This window comes from Ruditapes philippinarum, unplaced genomic scaffold (assembly GCF_026571515.1).
Source record: "Ruditapes philippinarum isolate M1 unplaced genomic scaffold, ASM2657151v2 ctg1885_1_1_1_1, whole genome shotgun sequence".
Lineage (NCBI taxonomy): Eukaryota > Metazoa > Mollusca > Bivalvia > Venerida > Veneridae > Ruditapes > Ruditapes philippinarum.
This window is the reverse complement of record NW_026863628.1, coordinates 3,249-25,253: the sequence shown is the minus strand read 5'-3', so window position 1 is coordinate 25,253 and position 22,005 is coordinate 3,249. Positions and strand designations below refer to the sequence as shown.

The following is a 22,005-nucleotide window of genomic DNA, read 5'->3' as shown; positions in this document are numbered from 1 at the left end:
CAGATTTTCAAATACACAAGCAACTGCCAGTATTTTCCAAAAATATCACTCTTTTTACACCAGTACTAATTCGCATAAATTTCTGTAAGTTACTGCAAGTTTTTTTAAAATAAATTTTCCAATAAACATATCATACATGATTACATATAACGATTTCTTTACATAAATAAGGAAATGAATTCTTTGGCTAACAAGCCTTTAGTGATATATACTTCTATTTGTAGACCTAAATACCTTTTTTTTTTTTGGCTGGGTTTTACATCGCACAAACACAGTAGAAGTCATATGTTGACTTTCCAGCTTTACTGGTTTAGGAAGACCTCATGTGTCCCTCTGTGCATTATTTAAGGCACCTGAGTAGAACCACCGACATTCTGTAAGCTAGCTAGATAGTTTTCTCACATAAGAAAATCAGAAGACCCTTGTGTGGCTTGAACCTACAGCGGCAAGAGTCAGACGCTAGAGTAATGATTCAACACAAAGTTTCACCTCTGTGATTTACTCGTGAAACAAAACACAAGGCACTGAAGTATTAGGACAGCATAAAGGTAAAATCTAATTTACACATTTTTCCTGGAATCAACCCGCAGGGATCAGGGTGATGTTCAGACGTTAGGTAACAACTGTAGTTGGTCAGTTATACAATCTTTCAACAGAATTATATCCTTGTGTCACTCGAAATAGTGATATATCCGAAATCGTGTACAATTGCATTCTGAATCATTTCTTAAGTTTAACATAAGCAATAGACTGGAATCACAAAATCAAATCAAAACAAGAGCCATGTTAAACATAAAAACAAAAAATAAAAAAATCATTTCCAAAGTATATTTTCTATTATGTAGAAGATACAAAAAAATAGTAGCACATTTTATCAATTATATAATTATTATTATAATGGAAAAAATATTTCACTGGTTTTGGTGAAAATGTTGTTTAAAGAAATTGCGGATTATGACAGAATATGATAGATGAGACAATACCATCACAAAAGCTCAGCTCTGATCATTTTGAGCTCAGGTGAGCTAAAAAGTCAAAACAATAATAAAACATGAAAGTAAGAAAATATTGGTTTATAAATTCTTCTACAAAATACACATAGAGAATTTCAATTTAGATAAAAAAAAATTATATTAAAATCACAGTACAATATACGTGACTAGAATTTTAATAACAATCATAATTTAATGCACTATAACTTAGCATAACAAGAGGGCCATCATGGCCCTGGATCTCTCACCTGAGATACAAATGATGCAAAACTATCAAGTTGTTTGACCTTTATTAAGATTATTCATATTTATATGTAAGTGATATTTTTTAATAATTAATGGTAACCGTATTCTTTTGCAGGAAACTGGTTTAAAGAATAGAATAACCACACTAACACTATAACCATGCATCCCTTATTTAATAGTGGATTGTAGGGTTTCTTAATCGGACAAAAGTCATAATCGATCATTGAAAATTACCTATTATCGATTATTCAACTTGGTATTCGATCATCGCCGTCCTGTCCAATAAACGATCAATTTTTTATTATACTCGATCATCGTTTAATCCCTAGTGGCTTGTCCAACAAATTTGACCCCTTTTTGAAAACTCTGGGGTGCGTTTCACAAACGTACTTACGTTATCGTAACGCAAGTTTGAACATAACTTTTTGCGTAAGCAGAACCTACGTATTTATTTGCGTTTCTCTAAACTTTCTTAGGTACACATTTAAACATCAAGTTACAATCATGAACTGCGGATGTAAATTTAGTAAAATGCAACTAACGTAATTTTACTTTTTTCGCGAGTCCAAATTTACGTAAAAAGTTAACTAAACTTACAGATGATTATTACTATACTGACTCTTTTCAAATGTAAAACAAACATCTTTTAAACACCAACACACACAGAGAAAATATGTTATGTTTTAAACTCTACGGACTGCAGGTTATCGCAGTATGATAACATAGTGTCATTAAAAACACTGGCAGTTTTTATAAGATTAGACCAAATTATAGCTGCATCAGATAAAAGATTAACACATAGACCAATATATGCTGAAAAATCACACAAAAAAATTTGCACGTCATAACCGGTACTCAAACCACAAGTCCCTTGATTGTCAGTCCAGTACGTGAACCACTACACCACAGGCTGTGACAGCAACTGTTGCATATTCTTCGTGCTAACTGACCTTAATGGCTTATATATCAAAGTTTTTTTTTTAACTTCATTGTGACATCATCACTTTTATAGCCATACCATACCTATATATATCAAAACACAAGGTTATCTGATTTGTACTATATATAAATCAGATTGTCAAGTGTTTTGAAGTTAAAGAAGACTTTGTTGGATCTTTAATTCATGAAAACCATGAAAATTAGAGACCCGTGAATAATAATGATTTTGCAGTATTCTTTTTTACCTATGTATTCATCTTTTTAAATGCTGAAGTGTCATTTTTCTTAAATTCAACTGATGCAACATCTTTCTTCACAAAAAAGCTTCTGATAGAAGTCATTCCATCTGGTGTTTTGTCACCTTTTCTCTTCCCAGAGGCACCTTGCCTGACAGACTTTTTCTGAAAACATTTTCCTAATTTTCCATCCTCATTTAGTGTTTTTTGTTTGGAATTCTTAATCTGTAATGAATTTTCTGGACCACAGTTATTTGTATCAATTTTCCCTTTGTCATCTTCATGGAGATCTGCAGATGTTTTTCTTGACAGTCTAGTATCATCAACCTTTGTTAAATCAACAACACTGTTGTCATCTATGTTAATAAAGTCGTCCTTCTGAGTGCCAGCACTCATTTCTTCAGTAAACGGAAGTTTTTTCTTGATCTTTGTGAACTGTGTAAGTTTTGGCTGACCTTTCAACCCCTCAGCTTTCCTCTTCTTTCCTATGTATAAAATAAAATATTGATATCATTAAATATCACTTGACTTTGCCTGTTTTCAATGTATAGTAATATTACTACATGCATATGTAACGTTAATTTTTATTGGATAATCATGATGTACATATAACCTATATACACTACTTATCCAAATTTATGAATTTTCATTCTTCCACAAGTAAAGGTATTGTGCTGTTATAAATATTGTTGATAAGTTATATGGTCATGTATAAATGTTTGTTTGCTATATAACCATCATCTAGCAGTCCAGTTGCTATAACCTTACAATTGTTTATAATATTAGTTAAAAGGATTGTTGACAGGTTATATGGCCCTATATAAATGGCTATTTGTAAATATAACCCGAGCCGCTTGACGAGGGTTATATTGCAAACAGCCGTTTATATACGGCCATATAACCTGTCAACAGTCTTTATAATTAATTTATAATACAGCAAGCATGATTTTTTAGAGAAAAAAGTAAGATTTCTTCATGAATCGACAGCAGCCATGTATATAAAACTTTATAAACGTCACGATTATCCAATGAAAAATGACGTTACAAACGTGCAGTATTATAATGGTCATATAACATGTCCATTTTAACTAGATAATAGGTCATATAACCATTCTATTTTAACTAGATAACAGGTCATATAACCTGTCCATTTTAACTAGCTAATAGGTCATATTATGTTTGTTTATATGTTTCATTTTACGCCTTTTCCCAACAGTATTTCAGTCATATAGGCGGGTAGTTTCCTAACCATCGTTCCTGGAGAGTTACACCTATACTAGACTACCTTCCTCCGTGCTAAACTACCAAAGCATCTTCCGGGGATCGATCCCACGCCAGAGAGGTAACTGGGTTAGAAGTCATCGACTCAAACCCCTCGACCACGGAGGCGGTCTAATAGGTCATATTAACATATCCGTGTATATTAAATACATTAAACACAATGTCATAACTTTATCATGCCTATATACACCAAATGGTTGTTATACAAAAATGTAAGCCTTTATGGCAATCATCATTGACAAGCATGTTTTTCATTCTGTCTGTCTGGGGACAACTTTAACCCTTTACTTCATAGAACCATGATTTGTCGTGTTTATCTATTCCTTCTTAATACTGTGATATGATGTGTTAGACCCTTACTTCATAATACCGGCATTTAGCAAGGTCGGTCATTACCCTGTAACCGAGGAATTGACATGGTCTGTCTTATAATCCATAAACATCACATTTCTCTTGGGTAAAAGTATTCAGAAAGACAACTATCTTAAACAATAAACCACTTGTTAGCTCATTACAAGTTATAAATAAGTTTGTTACTATTTATAGATTTTCAGAAAATTAACCTCATTAACACCTGTCAAAGGTCACGAAGACCACATGGAAATTTACGGCTGCTCTATTGATATTTTGAGAGGTGTAACTACAGATGTACAGGTAATAACTTGACACTTAGTCAGTGTCTATTCTAGGACGCGCGATTGCGCGATTCACGCTAGTATTTCACAGATCGCGCACAATTCAAAATCATGTGCGTGAAAATCGCGCATCTATAAAAAAAGTTAATAAAATCGTAAAACTTCCATCCCACATTATATTTGGTTGTTTTGTTTACATTTACATCGGAAACCGAAGGGAGGTAACTGTTAGCTAATTATAATAATTAAGTACCGTATGGTACTGGTTACGTGTGTTGACGGAAATTTACGGAATGTTCCGTACCAACCGGAACTAGTGTGCTCGGTCTGACAGTTGGGCGCCATTTTAGTGTAGTAAATAATCAAGAAAAACGAGGCAATTCCTAGCTTGGCTACGATCTAGACGTGAAAGATAGGTTGATTGTTTGTATTGTCAATCCCTTAATAATCAATCGCGGCAGTTCTGTAATAATTTGTTTTCGTTTAAAAATTAAGGGGGGACAACTTCTGCTGCCTTAAACAAATAACGCCTCAGTGTAAACTAAATGCAGACGATTTAACATTGGCAGTTTATTTTGGCACCCCTTTATTTTGAAAATCGCCCCCTTTTTTGAAATAGAGGGGGGAAAATCACCCCTATTTTTCAATTCCTAGAATAAACACTGCTTAGTTTTCATAAAAAAAATATTTGATGGACAATAATTGAGCCACATCATGACAAAACCAACATAATAAGTTTGCGACCAGTATGGATCAGACCAGCCTGCACATCCGGATCCATGCTGTTCGCTATCAGTTTCTCTACTTGTTATAGGGTTTGTAAGCAAAAATCATGGATCCTGATCAGACTGCACGGATGCACAGACTGGTCTGGATCCATGCTGGTCGCAAATGCACTATGTTGGTTTTGTCATGGCGCGGCTCAAATTATGTTAAGATGAAAGATAAATAACAAATCTTTAGATCTTCATTTCATTAGCCACAGCCTTCATACTTGAACGTAACATACATCTGGAGATAAGTTTCATTCTGACATACTAAAATATGACCTTGACCCTTTAATGACAATAACCTTTAAGGTCAAATTTTCACTTTTAAAGAAATTTCAACTTTATCATTCATCATTGTTGGAATCAGGGACTTTAAAATTCTAGCATTTTTTGAAATTAAAACCTTCTTTTAGGTATACATGTATATGAGTATTAAGTGACATTATGCTCATTTTTCTTTGCCAAGTGGTGCCAAATTGACAATATTATTCCAAGAGATTACCTACTATAATGGTGATTGACAAATACTGGAAAATGATTAGGAAAAAATATAAATCTGCTTAAAATATCAAAAGACTGTCCCACTCTTTTTATATATTGAATATTACATGTAAAATCTGAAGGATATTTACAGACATTTCATTGAGCCACCTAAGTTACTTATCGTCCATGTGAAGAAAATTATAAAATTGAAAGGAATCATGGGAAAATGTAAACTTATTTTTACTTTCACCTCTTCACTCACTATATACCCTTGGATGGGCATAACGTCACTCTAAGTTTTACATAACAGGTAATCATATGCAAATGACTGTACATGGTTTTATAATAGATAACTAAATGAATAAAACATACAGTGCCTAAAACTCTTCATAAATAACAAACAGCATAAAAATCATTTCAATACCACATTAACAGCTTAAACACCCTATCTCTTGAAGCATAAACGGAAATAATATAAACTTTTACTATTAAACTACAGTTTTAAACATTTACTAACCACTTCCAGTCTTCTTCTCTGTCAGTTCTTGTTCAAACCTTGTGACCAGTACTGGATAAACAGTCTTTAACAGGGACTTTTCCACCTTTTCCTTTATGTTTGTTGAAAAATTTGCACCTGCCCAATGGTTCCTATCTAATATTATAAAAAAAACAATGCATCAGAATAAATAGAACATAGTAAATGATTCAACAAAATTATTTGAGCTGCGCTATGACAAAACCAACATAGTGCATTTGCGACCAGCATGGATCCAGACCAGCCTGCGCATCCGCACAGTCTGATCAGGATCCATGCTATTCGCTTACAAACCCTATAACAAGTAGAGAAATTGATAGCGAACAGCATGGATCCTGATCAGACTGCGTGGATGCCCAGGCTGGTCTGAATCCATGCTGCTCGCAAACGCATAGCGTTGGTTTTGTCGTGACGCGGCTCATTTGTATATTGCAGTTATCTAGATGATAGAGATTGTACAAGTTTGTAGAATAATTTTTGTCCAGTAGACATACAAACTGTATAATCTCTTAGTGTGCCCATCTGTCCGCACTTATTGGAGAATACTTAGGTGGCTATAGGAACAATAGGTGACAGTACATTCTCTTTGATGTCATTTATTCCATAAGCTTTTATGTGTCTATTTTCCTTTATGTGGCTTAAAGCACATTGGGAGAACAATAGAGTAACCACATAAGTACTGTATTGATAAAACTTTCATCTTTCTATCCATCAAAATGGAACCCAAACCCTGCCAAAATAAAGAAAATATGACCCCCCCCCCTATCATGCTAAATTTGTATAATGGACTTGCCCTGCTTTGAATTTGGAACAGTCCATTAGAACTGTAAGGGAGTTCAGTATGAAAACACCTAAACTCAATGAGAAGCAAAAAGTAGAGAGTCTTGCCAAAATGTACCACCTGGCAGGCTGTAGACTGTTGGCAAAACTCAGTTAATATTGCCTTATAAACTATAGTCCAACCTACCTGTTTTGTCCCACAGCACTTCATAACAATCTACATGATTCTCTTTACAGGCCCTTAATATCCTGAAATAGAAAAAATTTACATACAACCTCTGATTTCTTGCTTAGAAAACCTTATTTTATATATTTAATTCATTGGAACCTGGAGTTTGAATTCCTAGTAAAACCCAAATATTCTTTACAAACATTTGATATTACAAGTATATAATGCAAATTCATTTTATTGGTCACAATTATTTTTATGCACTACCCATAAAGACATTAATCTTTAACATATTCATGAATATGAAAGTCCCGTATTTCTTTTTAATAAATCGTTAGCTTTGATACTGTTTAAAATCACATCAAAATAACATAAGTTACATGTAATATTGAGCCCTTAAAGACCCATAAAATGTATTCAAAAAAGACTTTTTAAGTTGCCCATCAAAGACTTTCCTTTATAAACAAAGATGGCTAGAGCGTGTGTTATTTCATATTCTAACACGACCCGCATTTTTCACTTTTGAAAATAGAAGAACCTAAAGTGTGTTATTATGCAATAAAGTCACAGTTGACCTTCTATATTTAGATACGTCATGTTATCATTATATATGTGACGTAAATCTAAAAGAATCTGACGCTCTGAAAATAAGTACCGAAACAAATCAGGCGCAATTTTGCTTTAATATCAGGTACTGCAGCATTTATTTGTTGATGTTGTGTTAGAATGGATTTAATATATCCAAATCGGTGATTTTATCGCTTGATAACATCACTGTTTGTTGTCCGAATGCGCATCATTATATCACTCAGCCTACACCCTCGTGATATAATTTGTCGCATCAGAACTCCAAACAGTGATGTTATTGAGCAATAAATTCACTGTTTTGCATATATTATTTCTTAAACCTCTAATTTCTAATTCCCTCCCAATCCTACATATAAGGATGAGCATGTCTCCAGTTCAACTTGGATTCCGAGGCATTATGATTTCCTTCGTGTAATTAAACATGATCAACAACTACATGTACGTAAGTTATGGAATGTAAATAAATGTTTTCATAATGTGTTATTCTTAAAATAATTGCACAAATGACTTAATCTCTGAAAGCTGTTGCTGCCGATTGAAATACATGTAACCTGTTATTTTCCTTCTCCTTCATGGCACCTACATGTAACAACTGCAATAAAGTTACAGTTGACGTTCTATATATAGATATGTGACGTAATCATTATACATGTGACGTAACTCTAAAAGAATCCGACGCGCTGAAAATAAGTACGGAAACATATCAGGCGCAATTTTGCTTTAATAGCATTTATTTGTTGATGTTGTGTTAGAATCGAAATAATATATCCAAATCAGTGATATTATGCCTTGATAACATCACTGTTTGTCATTCTGATGCGCATCATTATATCACTTGGGCTACGCCCTCGTGATTTAATTCGTCGCAACCGAACTCCGAACAGTGATGTTATTGAGCGATAAATTCACTGTTTGGGATATATTATTTCTTAAACAATGCCAATTCTAATTCCCTCCCAATCCTGTATATAAGGATGAGCATGTCTCAAGTTCAACTCGGATTCTGACGCATCAGGATTTCCTTCGTGTAATAAACACGATCAACAACTAGCTAGGTTAGGCCAATTTTTTTTTATATTTTGGTTTACTGATTTTTTCCAAAAAAAGGTAGGGTCGGCGGCGGGAAAAAAAAAAAAAAAAAAGTTTTCATAACTATAAATGTGGTGCATACATATACATAGTACTTACTAGAGCAATGAAATTAAATACATCGCCGATTGTCTATTCCAAAGATTGTTTAAATACACACAAAAAAAACTTTTGCTCATATTGCCATTGTTTAAAAACACACATGAAATCTACACACAATGACTTATGACAAGTGGCAAGCGAGCTCTTCAAAAGAATCTGTCATTCTTTGATGTTTACACACTGCTGTGTAATCTGAATCATCAAAGGTGCCGAAAATCAGCTGACTTGCACTCATTTCTTTATAGATCAGATGTTAAAAAAAAAAACTGTCAAGAAAAGATTACACAAAGTCATGTTCAATTTTGCCCATTGTGAAAATATTTTTATCGGATAATTAGCGGGTCAATTTTTGACATAAAAAATCTATTAAAAGTAAGTGCGGGCATTTTTTTTAATTTTGTTTGTTTGAAACAAAGGGACCCGGCACAGTGTTGGGATAGTGTAAAAAAAGTAATTCTAGAAAAAAATTTATACTGTATATACAATATATATATTTTTTTAAAAATACTTTTTTACACTATCCCAACACTGTGCTGGGTCCCTGTGGTTTGAAACCTGTATTCAATCTGCTTTTAAAGACTAAAAATTTTTGTTAAATCTGAAAATACTGATCTTGTCAATTGCAGCAGATTTCTCTCGCTCTGTCCTTGAATGTAATTGCTTACGTAATTTGGCGTGTTTTTTTTTTTTTGTTTGGTTGTTTGGTTGTTTTACATTTTTACGCATTTCGACCTTCAATGCATTGATGAAATATGATCAAAGCCTAATTATAATTCTGTGAGAATGGCTTGACCCCATTTAACAGACATTCTTTCATAATACACCAATAAACACTTTGCCCAACTAGCAGACGACAGGCTATTCTCGAGTAAAGATAACCGGTTGCGTGTATAAATCGTAGGTAAAATAGTCTGGCATGTGGTAGGTTTAACAGTTAATTAAAATACTTACCGCGACATTTCTTTGACAAGTCGTATTATTAGCAGCGTATTTCAAGACAACACAGAATTTTTTTGGGGGCAGATTTTTTTTTTTTTTTCATTTTCCCAAAATGCAGAGTCGGCGGGTCTGTAAACCGAAATATCAAAAAATAATGGCCTTACGGAATGTAAATTAATGTTTTCAAAATTTGGAAATCTTAAAATAATTGCACAAAAGATTTTATCTCTGAAATCTTTTGCTGCAGATTAGAATACATGTAGCCTGTAGTCCAACATCGCTTTTCCTTCTCCTTCATTGCACTTACATGTAACAACTGAAATATATCTTGCTTTTGAGTGCTTAATGTAGCATAATTATATTAAACTGTATGTTGTTTATATGTTTTTTCCTTGTTGTGTATATTTATTTTATATATACTTGCCACAGGTTACCAATATGGCCGAGATTTTTAGATTTTTTGGAGATAGTACAAGCAGATGCCCCAATTTCAGAAGCTTCTTCTGGTTATTTAACGTGCCAAGTGTTTAAGCACACATTCACGGGACCTTGACTTAAAGTCTAATCTGAAAGTATGTTTAGTAACTTTACCGGGTAATTGTATGCCTTTGTGATTATATTCCTGCACATCTAAACTCCATACTGTGCTATATTTTACTACAACACACTCAAAATCAAGTGGTATTTCTTAACATCCCCATAATACCATATTTTCTGTACTTACCTGACTGGAGTAAACATTAAATCAGGTTGGCTCCCAGCTTCCCTCATCTCCTTCAATATCACAATGGGAACCATCTTGCCTAAAACTTCCTCAGACTGCCAACCAAGATGATGTTTCAAGAATGTCAATAGCTTTGGCACATTTATGGATGATTTTGGGATTTCCGAACAAGACTTGAGACCAGGGTTCAGGTATTCTTCTATCACCTAATGATATAAGAAATTTGTTTAAAAAAAAGTAATAAAAAATCCCTAAAGAATGCCAAAAAATGTCAAAATTGAAAATACTGCAGGCTCAATTCGATCGAGTCTGTTCATGGAGGGTAGTGGTAAGAGTGCAAGCTACTGCCCACGCTCCCCAGCACCGGCTTAACCAGAATCAACATTTAACATGAATCATTCCCGATTTGAATTCAGAACACCAGCACATGTGTTCACATGGTCGTAATCACAGAGCTTTCAAAGTGACATGTACATGCCATTCCATGGAAAGCGTTGTACGGTAAAGTCAAAAGTTAAAGTTAATAAAGAACAGACTTAAAAGAAGGAAAAATATCTTTAAAGTAAGAAATCCTGTACTTAGTGGCATGATTGTTCTCACTTTTATATTTCCTTATCTCAAATGATTTCATTTAGATAATAAGCTTCTTTGATATCATCTAACAGAGTATAACACAAACAGGAATTAAGATTTGATAAACATTCAAATATACATGTGTTGTAAAGATTGCATCATAAACTTTTTTTAATTAATGAACTGATAATGTACATGTATACCTTTTTATTTGGAAAGGAAACATTCTCCAGTGATTTCTGCCGCAAGGAGACCTCAAGTTTGTGCTGTTTCCTCAGAGCTTCCTGTTTATGCCAGGGGCAGTCACATGTGACTATACTTGTATCCTGGCAACCAATGTCCATCCCACAATCCTTGCAACCTGATGATTCATTGTGCACTTATAAGACCTGAAAATAAATAATGGCATATAACTTATATTCACTCCTTTATTTTAATTTATACCTCTTTTTTTAATTGGGTTTTACGTCACACCAACCCTGCACACTCCAATTGGTGACTTATACAATAACACATCAGAGATTATATTTCTTTTATCTGTCAAATACAGGCTGTTACCCTTCTTCCATAAAAGCTACATGTATATTTCCCCAAAAAAGTGCTATATTTTCACTACAATGCCACAGTGCACATTTGTCACCAAAACTATGACTAAACAGTGGCTAAGATTAGCTTGTTGATAAATTTAATGAACTGAATTATAGAAAACTGTCACTATAGATTGCCTCTGCTGTGAATCAGGCATGTTAAATCTAGAATATTGATTATATGAGCCACGTCACGACAAAACCAACATAGTGCGTTTGCGACCAGCATGGATCCAGACCAGCCTGCGCATCCGCACAGTCCTGATCAGGATCCATGCTGTTCGCTATCAGTTTCTCTACTTGTTATAGGGTTTGTAAGCGAACAGCATGGATCCTGATCAGACTGCGCGGATGTGCAGGCTGGTCTGGATCCATGCTGGTCGCAAACCAATTATGTTGGTTTTGTCATGACACGGCTCATACGTTTGGCTATGTGTCAGTTGTATGAGCTACATTTCAGATTTTTCCTTTTTCTAATTTATCATGCTGTATTTTCCTATTCAGAAAGCCACAGTCAGGTTCTTTAAAATAAAATCACTGGACAACTTTATCACACTAAATATCTTAAATGGACTTGTCTATCATTCAACCTTAACAACTCCATTCTTTAATTTTAGACAAAATATCAAAAATATGTACTGACTGAACAGTTAATATTGCAGACCATGATCAAACAACATGGATGTGCCAGGAGATCTTTATCAGAAGGCAGGTCGCATGGGTACATGTATATTCAGTTGCTAAGGGTTAAAGTTCAATAAAATTTGTCAACAAACCTAGATGATCACATTTGCTACAGTGACATTCCTTCTTGGTTTCTACTGACAACCGTTCTTGAATTCTGTCAAGTTCTTTATTTTCCCTCCATCCTTGTAACCTTAAACAATTTCATTAAAATAAATTATACATAGTTTGTATTCAATACACTCAAAGTGTGCAAGGCTGTCCTACCACAATTTTGTATCATAGCAGAAGATCATATAACAAACAAACTTTTGTAAGCCAGCTTGGTAGTTATTTTCCTCATATGAAAACATGTAGCATTGCAACTATGGGTGTCATGTTTATTTGTTTAAACAGGTACGGTCGGTTTTTAGCTAAAAACCGGTTAGAAAATTCAATAAACAGTAACCGAGGTTAGTATTTGACTTAGTTTTTTTATGATTTAATATAACAATTGTTTAAATTTAAGCTGTACTCAACAATGTTTCTTTTCTGATCTGATCGAATATGGTACGACCCTAGCGGAAAACAAAGTTAATGTTGAAAAACTAAGGATTTTATTAGTATGTTCGGTTAAATGTTTAACACGGTTATTATGTTGCCATTTAAACGGTTTGCATTTTTTCTAACCATGACACCCCTAATTGCAACTACAATTTAAACCCATAAACTTTATATTAAGTGGTGGCATGACCAAGTGGTTAGCAAGTCTGACCAGTAATCTAGCGATTGTTAACTGTATTGGTTCAAACCCCTTACGGGGCAAGTTGTTGTTTCCTTGAGCAAGAAATTTACACTCATTGCTCTGTACTGGTTTGGTTCCAGGAACGAATTCGAAAGTGTGTCTATAAGGTTATAACTTCGTACAAAATCGTGAACTAAAATAAATTCTTTATAAAACCAAACCCATATGCAAATGTACAAACTTTAACCACTAGATCACACACAATTTCAAGTTCTCAAAAGCATTGGCATACATGAAGAACTAACATTCCATAATTCATCATACACGTATTTACCTGTCAAGTGGATTAAAGTTTCTAGATTTAAGTAATTTGATCAGTGCCTTTCCTTTCTCCTTTCCTATACATTTAACTCCTTTCTCATCATAATCCGACCCTAACAGTAGTGCCAATGCTACAAGGTCATTTCTATCTAGGTCAAGGTCAGATTTTATTTGATCCATATCAACTCTGTCAACCAAATACATCTGTAAAAGAATACAAAATGCGTTATCATACTGCCTAAAATAGCTGTACTTTCACTTAGAGAAGTGTACACTATTACATCAAAGCAATAAAATCATATCACAAGTTAAATCTGCATCATGTATTAAAATTTTGTTAACGGAGTATTTTTCAGTTGAAGTACGAGGTATGTTCAAAAAGTTCGTGGATTTTTGCTGTTATTTTTTACTTTGTTAATAAAAACACCCTTAGTTGATATGAATCGAAATAGTGTCTTTATTTCTATTATAGCATAAAATCGGCTATTTTTCCCTTTTTTGCCCATGTTATAACGGGGCCAAAGCCATGCGTTAACATAGTCACGCGCTCTTGTTATAGCCCGGTTTTACCTATGCGCAATACATAGAGGGCCCAGTAAACAAACAAAAAATGACGATTTGGCCTGTTTGCCAGAGTAATGCGCTCTTGTTATATTGGAATTATTAATTCGAGGGCCTCAGTCGCATAACGGCGAGCAGCATTCAAGTAATTATGCCGGCAATACGGCTTATAGACATCGCCGCTTATCTTGGTTGTCGCCCTTTCTTAGAAACGGACAGTTGTCAGTGTAAACAAATCTGTCATTCAGTTTAAAATCCCCCGATTAATTACAAAAATGGAAAGCACAAAATGAATATAAGAAAACGTTGTTTTATTGAAGTTTATATTGATAAATGTTCTGTATGTTTCTTTGAGAGAATAATGTTTTATGCCTGATTTTTTTTAAACTTGCGTGCTTAAAAAAACCGATTCTGAAATTGAATCTGATGTCACTGATCTTTTTCCTACCGCCAATCTGTAATCATTCTAGGAATTTCTGAGGCACCTGTTTTGTCTTGGGTAGAGTAATGTTATGTTTTTCTTAAGTTATTATATCTCCAAAGTTAAACTTTGTTAAATCAATTAAAATTTGAAATTTCGTTCGGTTCTCAATTTGTTGGCCCCGGAAAAAATAAAACGCATACGTAAAACATTTAGAGTTGGATAAATACCGTTCAAGCACAAAGATTTAATGTTTGTGTTTTATACATAATATACATCATGAATCTGTTTTAAAATTTTATGCTATAATAGCGTCAACGCACGTTTATTTCGTGTTATAAAGTCTGCAGAGTCCCTCGGAACTGTTGGAGCCCTCGCCCTACCGGGCTCGGGCACCAACCGTTCCTCGGGACTCTGCAGACGTTATAACACGGAAAAACGTGCGTTAACCCTATAAAAGTAAGATTTACTTTTATTGTTATACGAGTTATGTGCACTTTAATAACCATGGTAACGCAACATCGGCGCATGCCGAAATTTTCATATAATGTTTAAATATAAACAAATGTTGAAACAAACTGAATGATTGTTTTATGAAGTAAAATACAAGAAATCATCTATTAATATTTAAATGACATAAATCTGAAATTTGACGTTTGTACGTTGAATAGCTGAACAAACAGGTTTTGAGCAGCAGTAGACAGATTGGTAAGTTGGGAAGTATAAAGCCCGTTTGAAAACTAAAAATTCGCTCTTTCGGAAATTTTTATCAATAAATGTGGGATACCCCTTTATATTTTTATGAGGTGATTAAATTAACGAAGAACAATGAGTTGGCGAGCAAGTTTCTTGGTTTCAGGTCGCGCAAGCAATTCAAATACGGCAAATACATACTCACAGACAGAAAGGGCAACAGATAATTTTTAGCACGTTTATAACGTCAATTGCAAAAGATCTACAGAAGTCCAGACATTATGAAAGTTTTGCGAGATGCCCGACATGTTTAATTTCTGCATCGGGTCTATGCATTCAATTCTGACAAAACAATTTAATATAATTAAAATAATATTTTATTTCATTCATCAGGATATATGCGTATTTTTAATAAATAATTGTAGTTATTATTTGTATTACGTATATTTACCCTGGTCTGTTTGATAATTAATGCTAGCCGGTGTTCAGTAGATTTACCGCATAAAATAATTGTCAGTTGATAAAATATTTTTCTTTATCATTGATAATCATATTGTTAAAAGATCGGACGAGGGCGGTTTCAAATTGAAACTATAAATTAACAATTGAATTAACTTAATAACACTGTTCGTTAAGTATCGAAATCACTCAAAAATCCTGATAAAGGGCGGAAAGTATGCGGCACTCGTACCTTTATACGGAGAATGGAGCGAAAAGATGACCACTATATATCTCGGGTCATCATCACAAAAAGAAAAATGGTTTTGGTATATGATCTGCAGATCTTGAACACTAAAAAGAGTACTTTCAGAAACAATGACGCTGGTAAAATTGTCCATTTATATTGCGACGTCACGAACATCATTTTGTTTCATCATCAGCGTGCGCCGGATTGTGCACCCCTTGTGATTTGTAACTGTCACAGAATTGTTATTTGTAAACATATTGTATTGATTTTTTCATTGTTTATTAAGGACATATTTTCATATATGTCTCTTGTAAAATCATATACGCAAATTAAAAGATGTGAACAGTAGAGCCGCAGTCCACTTTTTGAACAGCCCTCGTAAAATAAATCTTCCTAAATTAAGGAATCTTTTTAAAAGAGATCATATTTATGCCAGTCAACTTACAATGATGCTACTAACTGAAATAAATATTTTGGACACCTGCTTGCAAAAAATAAACATAAAGTAAAATTAAAAAGCTCTGGATGAAACAATATTGAGAAGTTGGCCAAAGATGTTATTGATACTGTATTTGGTATTTCTATCCATTCTTTAAATGTCAAAATTTATGCTATTTTATGATGTGATAATTATTGACCAATCCAATGATCACTAAAAACCTTGGCCACCATTTTGTGCAGCAAAGCAGAACATGCCGATGAAGTGCATAACTAGGAATGGTACTGATCACTCCTGTAAAGTTTGGTTGAAATCCCACCAGTAGTTTGACCTGTGAAGGCCGGACAAGATTTTTCTATTTTTAGCTCTGGTGGCCATTTTGTGCAGCAAAGCAGAATGTGCCGGTGATGTGCATAACTAGGGATGGTACTGATCACTCCTGTAAAGTTTGATTTAAATCCCACCAGTAGTTTAACCTGTGAAGGCAGAACAAACTTAATGCGGACAGACGGACACGGACTGACATACAGATGTTCTAACGGGACAGTAATAATGTGGCTACTCTATTGTTCTCTTTATTGTTCTTTTTAGCCACACAAAAGAAAATAGCCACATAAAAGCATTATGGAATGAATGACATCAAACAGAAAGAACGGTTACCTATTGTCCCTCTCGCCACATATTTATTGTCCCGTGAGAGCGGACAGACAGACGGTGAAGGCAAAAACAATACATCTCCCCAAAATTTTGGGAGACATAATTATCATCCATTCCTCAAAATATGACACATGTACATAATATATATGATACAATTTTATCAAATAACCATAGAAATGTCATACTCCTACCCTCAAGAATGAAATACATTTACCTTATTTTCTTTGGTAAGTTTTCTATACAAAGTTTTACCGCCATACAGAAAGAAGTCATTGTCCTCTGTTAAACACCCATCTACAAGCTGTAAATAAAAAATGATGGTAATAAATATCAGAACTCATCCTGTACGGTCTGTTTATCAAAATAATCTGACACAAAAATTTACCAGTGCCAGTGACTACAAACTTAACTTGGCATGTATTATAGTATGACAAGAAAGTGATTTAATAAAATAATAAAGGTTATGCTTAAAAGGATCATATGGTCAAGATATTGTCATTTAAACCTTTTGCCTGCTTGCCGCAAAAGATTTTATCCCTGTCATGCACAGAAAAAGATTAGCCAGCACATATGTGTTGTCTGTACTGTTTACTGTTCGGTCTATATTTGGAAAATTTCCTTAAAATAATTCATAACTTGAATTGGTAGTACAACACAAAAGACAATTATTATGCCCAGGATTTGAACTCACAGCCCTAATGTCTGTGATCAGTACATTGTAGTTTTAAAGGTTTTCATGAGACAATGCTCAATAACAACTTTTCCAATTCATTCACTTATACGAGTTCTAAAACTCAAGTAGAAGCAAACAACCATCAATTATGTAAATCATAGACCCAGACTTATAGGCAATCCAACTTTTAGGCAAGTAAGTACTGTAAATGTTATCAAGAAGACTGCAATTTGCACAGAACTCTCCCTATTGATGTAACTAGGCAACAGATATGTAATGAAGCATACAGGCCTAGACAGTAATTGATTACAAACCTGTTTTCTGTTTAGCTCAGCACACAAAGCCTCTGCCTCCCCAGAACTCTCCACACAAAATAATCCAAGATATTCCAACATCTTAACACACTAGATATAAACAAAATAAAACCTAAACGAATATCCTTACAAATATAACTTTAAAAACAAAAAAAAACAAAGTATTTTTTAAAGTAACATGGCACATGGTCAAATTGCAAGACTTATGATTCCATACTATTCTAGGATAATACTAGAAAATAATTCTTTGTCCATTAGAGCTGCATGCCTCCAGATGAGCCAAAATATTTCACGGAAATAAAAAAATGTACTAAGATTTTAAGTAAAGCAAAAAGATTAAATATTCCAGGGATAATTTACATTTTATGTGATTAACGACTGATTTTACAGTATTTATCACCATATTTCTACTGCATGACTAATTCCACTGCATGACTTACACAGTAAGTGATATTTTTACATATTTTGACCTCTTTTTGGTAATTTACATGAATTGCAAGTGCCTTTTCAATGTGTCAAATATAAAATATAAACTATAAAGTTGATATCAATCATCTAATAGCATGTGGTATGCTATGATGATATACTGCAATTCTTTGATACACATATGTACCAGCTGATGATAAACATTTATCACCTAAAATCTTTTCTATCATTCTTTACCTGAGATACAGCATTTCTAAGATAAGGTCTGTCAGTGTTCACAGTGTTAGATGATGACCCAAATTGGTTCTGTTGTCTTTTCAGCAACGCTTGTTGTTTAATGTCCGGTGCTCGGCCATCAGTCACAAATACCAACTCAATACCCTCTTTCATAAATTCTATTGTCCTATAAAATAAATTTCTGAAAGAGAACAATTACATGAAAGTAGCAGAAACATTCAAGCAATCTCTGGTTATGTAATGATTTTTTTTTCACCTTTTTTACCAGTTATGTTCCAAATTCCTACAAATTCCAATTTTTCCCAACACGGTGTCAACAATCAATAAAAAAAAATTACAACTGGACTGAACAAACAAGTGATTCATTGTTATTTATTTGTTCAATGTCAAGTCTCCAAAATTTCCCAATAATTAATTGAGCAGAACTTGACCAGTATGCCAAAAAAGATTGAATAATCGTTTTTCTGGCAAGAGACACATCTTTTCCTAAAAGTGAAGTATCTCAAATCAGTTATCAAAATGATATAATTATATTTATAGAATTATGGTCAATCAGGCATACTGATTAGGTCTACATGTAGAATGATGTATATTTAATTGTTTATTCATATTCCTTGTCAATGAATAAAGATTTTATTCTCTATAAGCATCATTAATTTTGCCAGGAACATAGAACATGTATAACGGGACAAGCAACAACTGACTAGACAAGAGGTCTTATGTTACAGACTTTAATTAACATCAAACTGACACCCAAACAACCAATAAGCATAGTGTTTAAATTATAAATTGCTTCTAAAAGTTTTATAAAAAATAACATTGATAAATTTTCATAATATCATTTTCAGACCACAGTTGTTTGTCATGTTATATAAGAGCAGACCAATTTTACAGATGTTTTTGTTATGTACTGTCCAACAGTTTCAACACCTTAAATCTTTTCTATCATTCTTTACCTGAGATACAGCATTTCTAAGATAAGGTCTGTCAGTGTTCACAGTGTTAGATGATGAACCAAATTGGTTCTGTTGTCTTTTCAGCAACGCTTGTTGTTTAATATCAGGTGCTCGGCCATCAGTCACAAATACCAACTCAACATCCTCCTTCATAAATTCTGTTGTCCTATAAAATAAATTTCTGAAAGAGAACAATTACATAAAATTAACAGAAATATTCAAACAATCTCTGGTTCTATTATGATTTTTTTTTGCCTTATTTACAAGCAACAACTGACTAGACAAGATGTCTTATGTTACAGACTTTAATTAACATCAAACTGACACCCAAACAACCAATAAGCATAGTGTTTAAATTATAAATTGCTTCTAAAAGTTTTATTAAAAATTACATTGATAAATTTTCATAATATCATTTTCAGACCACAGTTGTTTGCAGGGGAGGATACAGAACAGGGTATATGGATGGAAGACTTTGACAAAAAAAAGAAAAACAGTGGAACAGGTGAAAATCGCCCGTGTTTGAAGATTTTTTTTTTTGGGCCAGCATCTTTGTTTTACGTGATCAAATTATAATTTATTTTCATGTGATTGGGGTGGGTATGGGAGGGGTGTCCCATCCCATAGACTGAGAAAATTTTGAAATATGAGATTGAAAATGGTGTTATTTCCTTGACTTTCTAGTGCTGTGTATGATACCTTTTGGATGATTTAACATCACATTGTATTTTTTTATAGGTTAGTGTTTGCAACGTCTTTCAAATAGTATTCTCCTGGTGTTTAGTAGTAAGCATTTATAAAATAACAGCATACTTACCAATGTATGCGTGACCGTTGATAAAAATAATTTCAAACACTCGATCAATTTACTTGTCTGAATAATAGTTTTATATATTAAATATATAATAGCGCTTTCCCAAAGTAAAGTGTTATTAAAATACTGCTTTTCTATTGTACAAAAAATAATAATTTCAAACAAATATTCAATAAGAATTTTTTTCCATCAATATATCCATTTTAGATATTGAAGAGGTCAGTACAATTTAAATTTTATTTAAGAAATATAACAGTTACTGCCATAAAAAAATATTAAAAAACAAATGACCAATCATTTAATCTTAATAAAAATCTTAGTAAAACCAGTTATGATGATGAGATTCCTTAAATATAATCTTTATAAAAATTGCCACCATTTAATTTACAAATAATAATTTTCAATTTCTTAATTTTAGAGCTTTCGCAAAAAAAATGGAAAAACAAAATTCTAACACTATCATAAATTTTTCTATATAAACAAAGAAGGCCCGAAGCGTGCATTATTCTACAACAATGCACTCGCCGTTCTTATTATCTCCCTCACTCACTGTATTTTCACATTCAGGGCACCATTTTGTTTAAAAAATCTGATAAATAAAAAACAATTTTTTTGTCCAATTTCGTTGTGAAAACTATCTAGAATGAAAGAAAATGGTCTAACTAAAGAAAATGAATCCAAACACCAATATCTTTAATTCAGTCGTTAACGCTGTACAGACGTTTAAAAGTGTTATTTACATGACGTCACAATGCAGCGCCAAACAGCACGTGCAAAACAATCAAATCAAGTATGCTATTTTAATGTCGCAAACGAGTTAAGTTTAACATTTATTTCACTTTTAATAATTTGTATTTTGCTTGAAAAATTATAGACTGAAATAAAATAAACAAACAAAGTTTTATCAACGTTTTCCTCAAAATGTTTCTACACATGGTAGTTCAACCCGCTGGAACAGTTTCTATTGGAAACTCTGAGGCGAAAAAAAAAATTAACCACCAAACATAAAGTCCAACTTTATAATAACAAGATATGTTTGTAAAACATGTATGCCCCCTATCAGCAGCCAATTATTCATGTGATAAGGTAATTATGCATGACTTCTGACCAAGTGATCAAACAATTAATAAGGGTTATCAAGTATCTACTGGTCATGACCTTGACCTTTGACCCCTTGACCCAAAACTCAATAAGGGTCATCTGCTGGTCAAGACAAATCATCATACAAAGTTTGAAGTTCCTAGGCCTAAGGGTTTTTACTTAATTGATCAGAAACTGTTTTTACTTACAAGGTCAATGTGACCTTGACCTTTGACCCCTTGACCCCAAAATCAATAGGGGTCATTTGCTGGTCATGACTAATCACCATGCCAAGTTTGAAGTTCCTAGGCCTAAGGGTTCTTTTATTATTGATCCGAAACCGTTTTAACATACAAGGTCAATGTGACCTTGACCTTTGACCCCAAAATCAATAGGGGTCATCTGCTGATCATGACCAATCACTATGCCAAGTTTGAAGTTCCTAGGCCCAAGTGTTCTTTAGTTATTGATCAGAAACCGTTTTTACTTACAAGGTCAATGGGACCTTGACCTTTGACCCCTTGATCCCAATATCGAAAGGGGGAATCTGCTGGTTATGAAAAATCACCATACCAAGTTTGAAGTTCCTAGGCCTAAGCGTTCTTAAGTTATTGATCAGAAACCGTTTTTACTTACAAGGTCGATGTGA

At 33.5% G+C, this 22,005-nt stretch overlaps 1 protein-coding gene across 2 annotated transcripts; it reads right to left on the bottom strand.

The window, feature by feature from the left end:
* Positions 1 to 1,152: 1,152 nt before the first annotated feature.
* On the bottom strand, positions 1,153 to 20,813 carry LOC132722755 (flap endonuclease GEN homolog 1-like). Of its 2 annotated transcripts, XM_060707300.1 has the most exons (7): positions 19,463 to 20,813; positions 18,507 to 18,687; positions 17,844 to 17,933; positions 17,071 to 17,157; positions 13,411 to 13,601; positions 12,445 to 12,545; positions 11,311 to 11,470 (listed from the first exon to the last, which is right to left on the bottom strand). In XM_060707300.1, the coding sequence occupies exons 1-7, from the start codon at positions 19,474 to 19,476 to the stop codon at positions 11,451 to 11,453; spliced, it is 684 nt and encodes a 227-aa protein (XP_060563283.1). In that variant the 5' UTR covers positions 19,477 to 20,813; the 3' UTR covers positions 11,311 to 11,450. The 2 variants fall into 2 exon arrangements, with proteins under 2 accessions (XP_060563282.1, XP_060563283.1); XM_060707299.1 differs by lacking the exons at positions 13,411 to 13,601; positions 17,071 to 17,157; positions 17,844 to 17,933; positions 18,507 to 18,687; positions 19,463 to 20,813 and adding exons at positions 1,153 to 2,898; positions 6,100 to 6,234; positions 7,085 to 7,146; positions 10,509 to 10,714 and having other exon boundaries at positions 11,285 to 11,470; positions 12,445 to 12,534.
* Between the last annotated feature and the right edge of the window lie 1,192 nt (positions 20,814 to 22,005).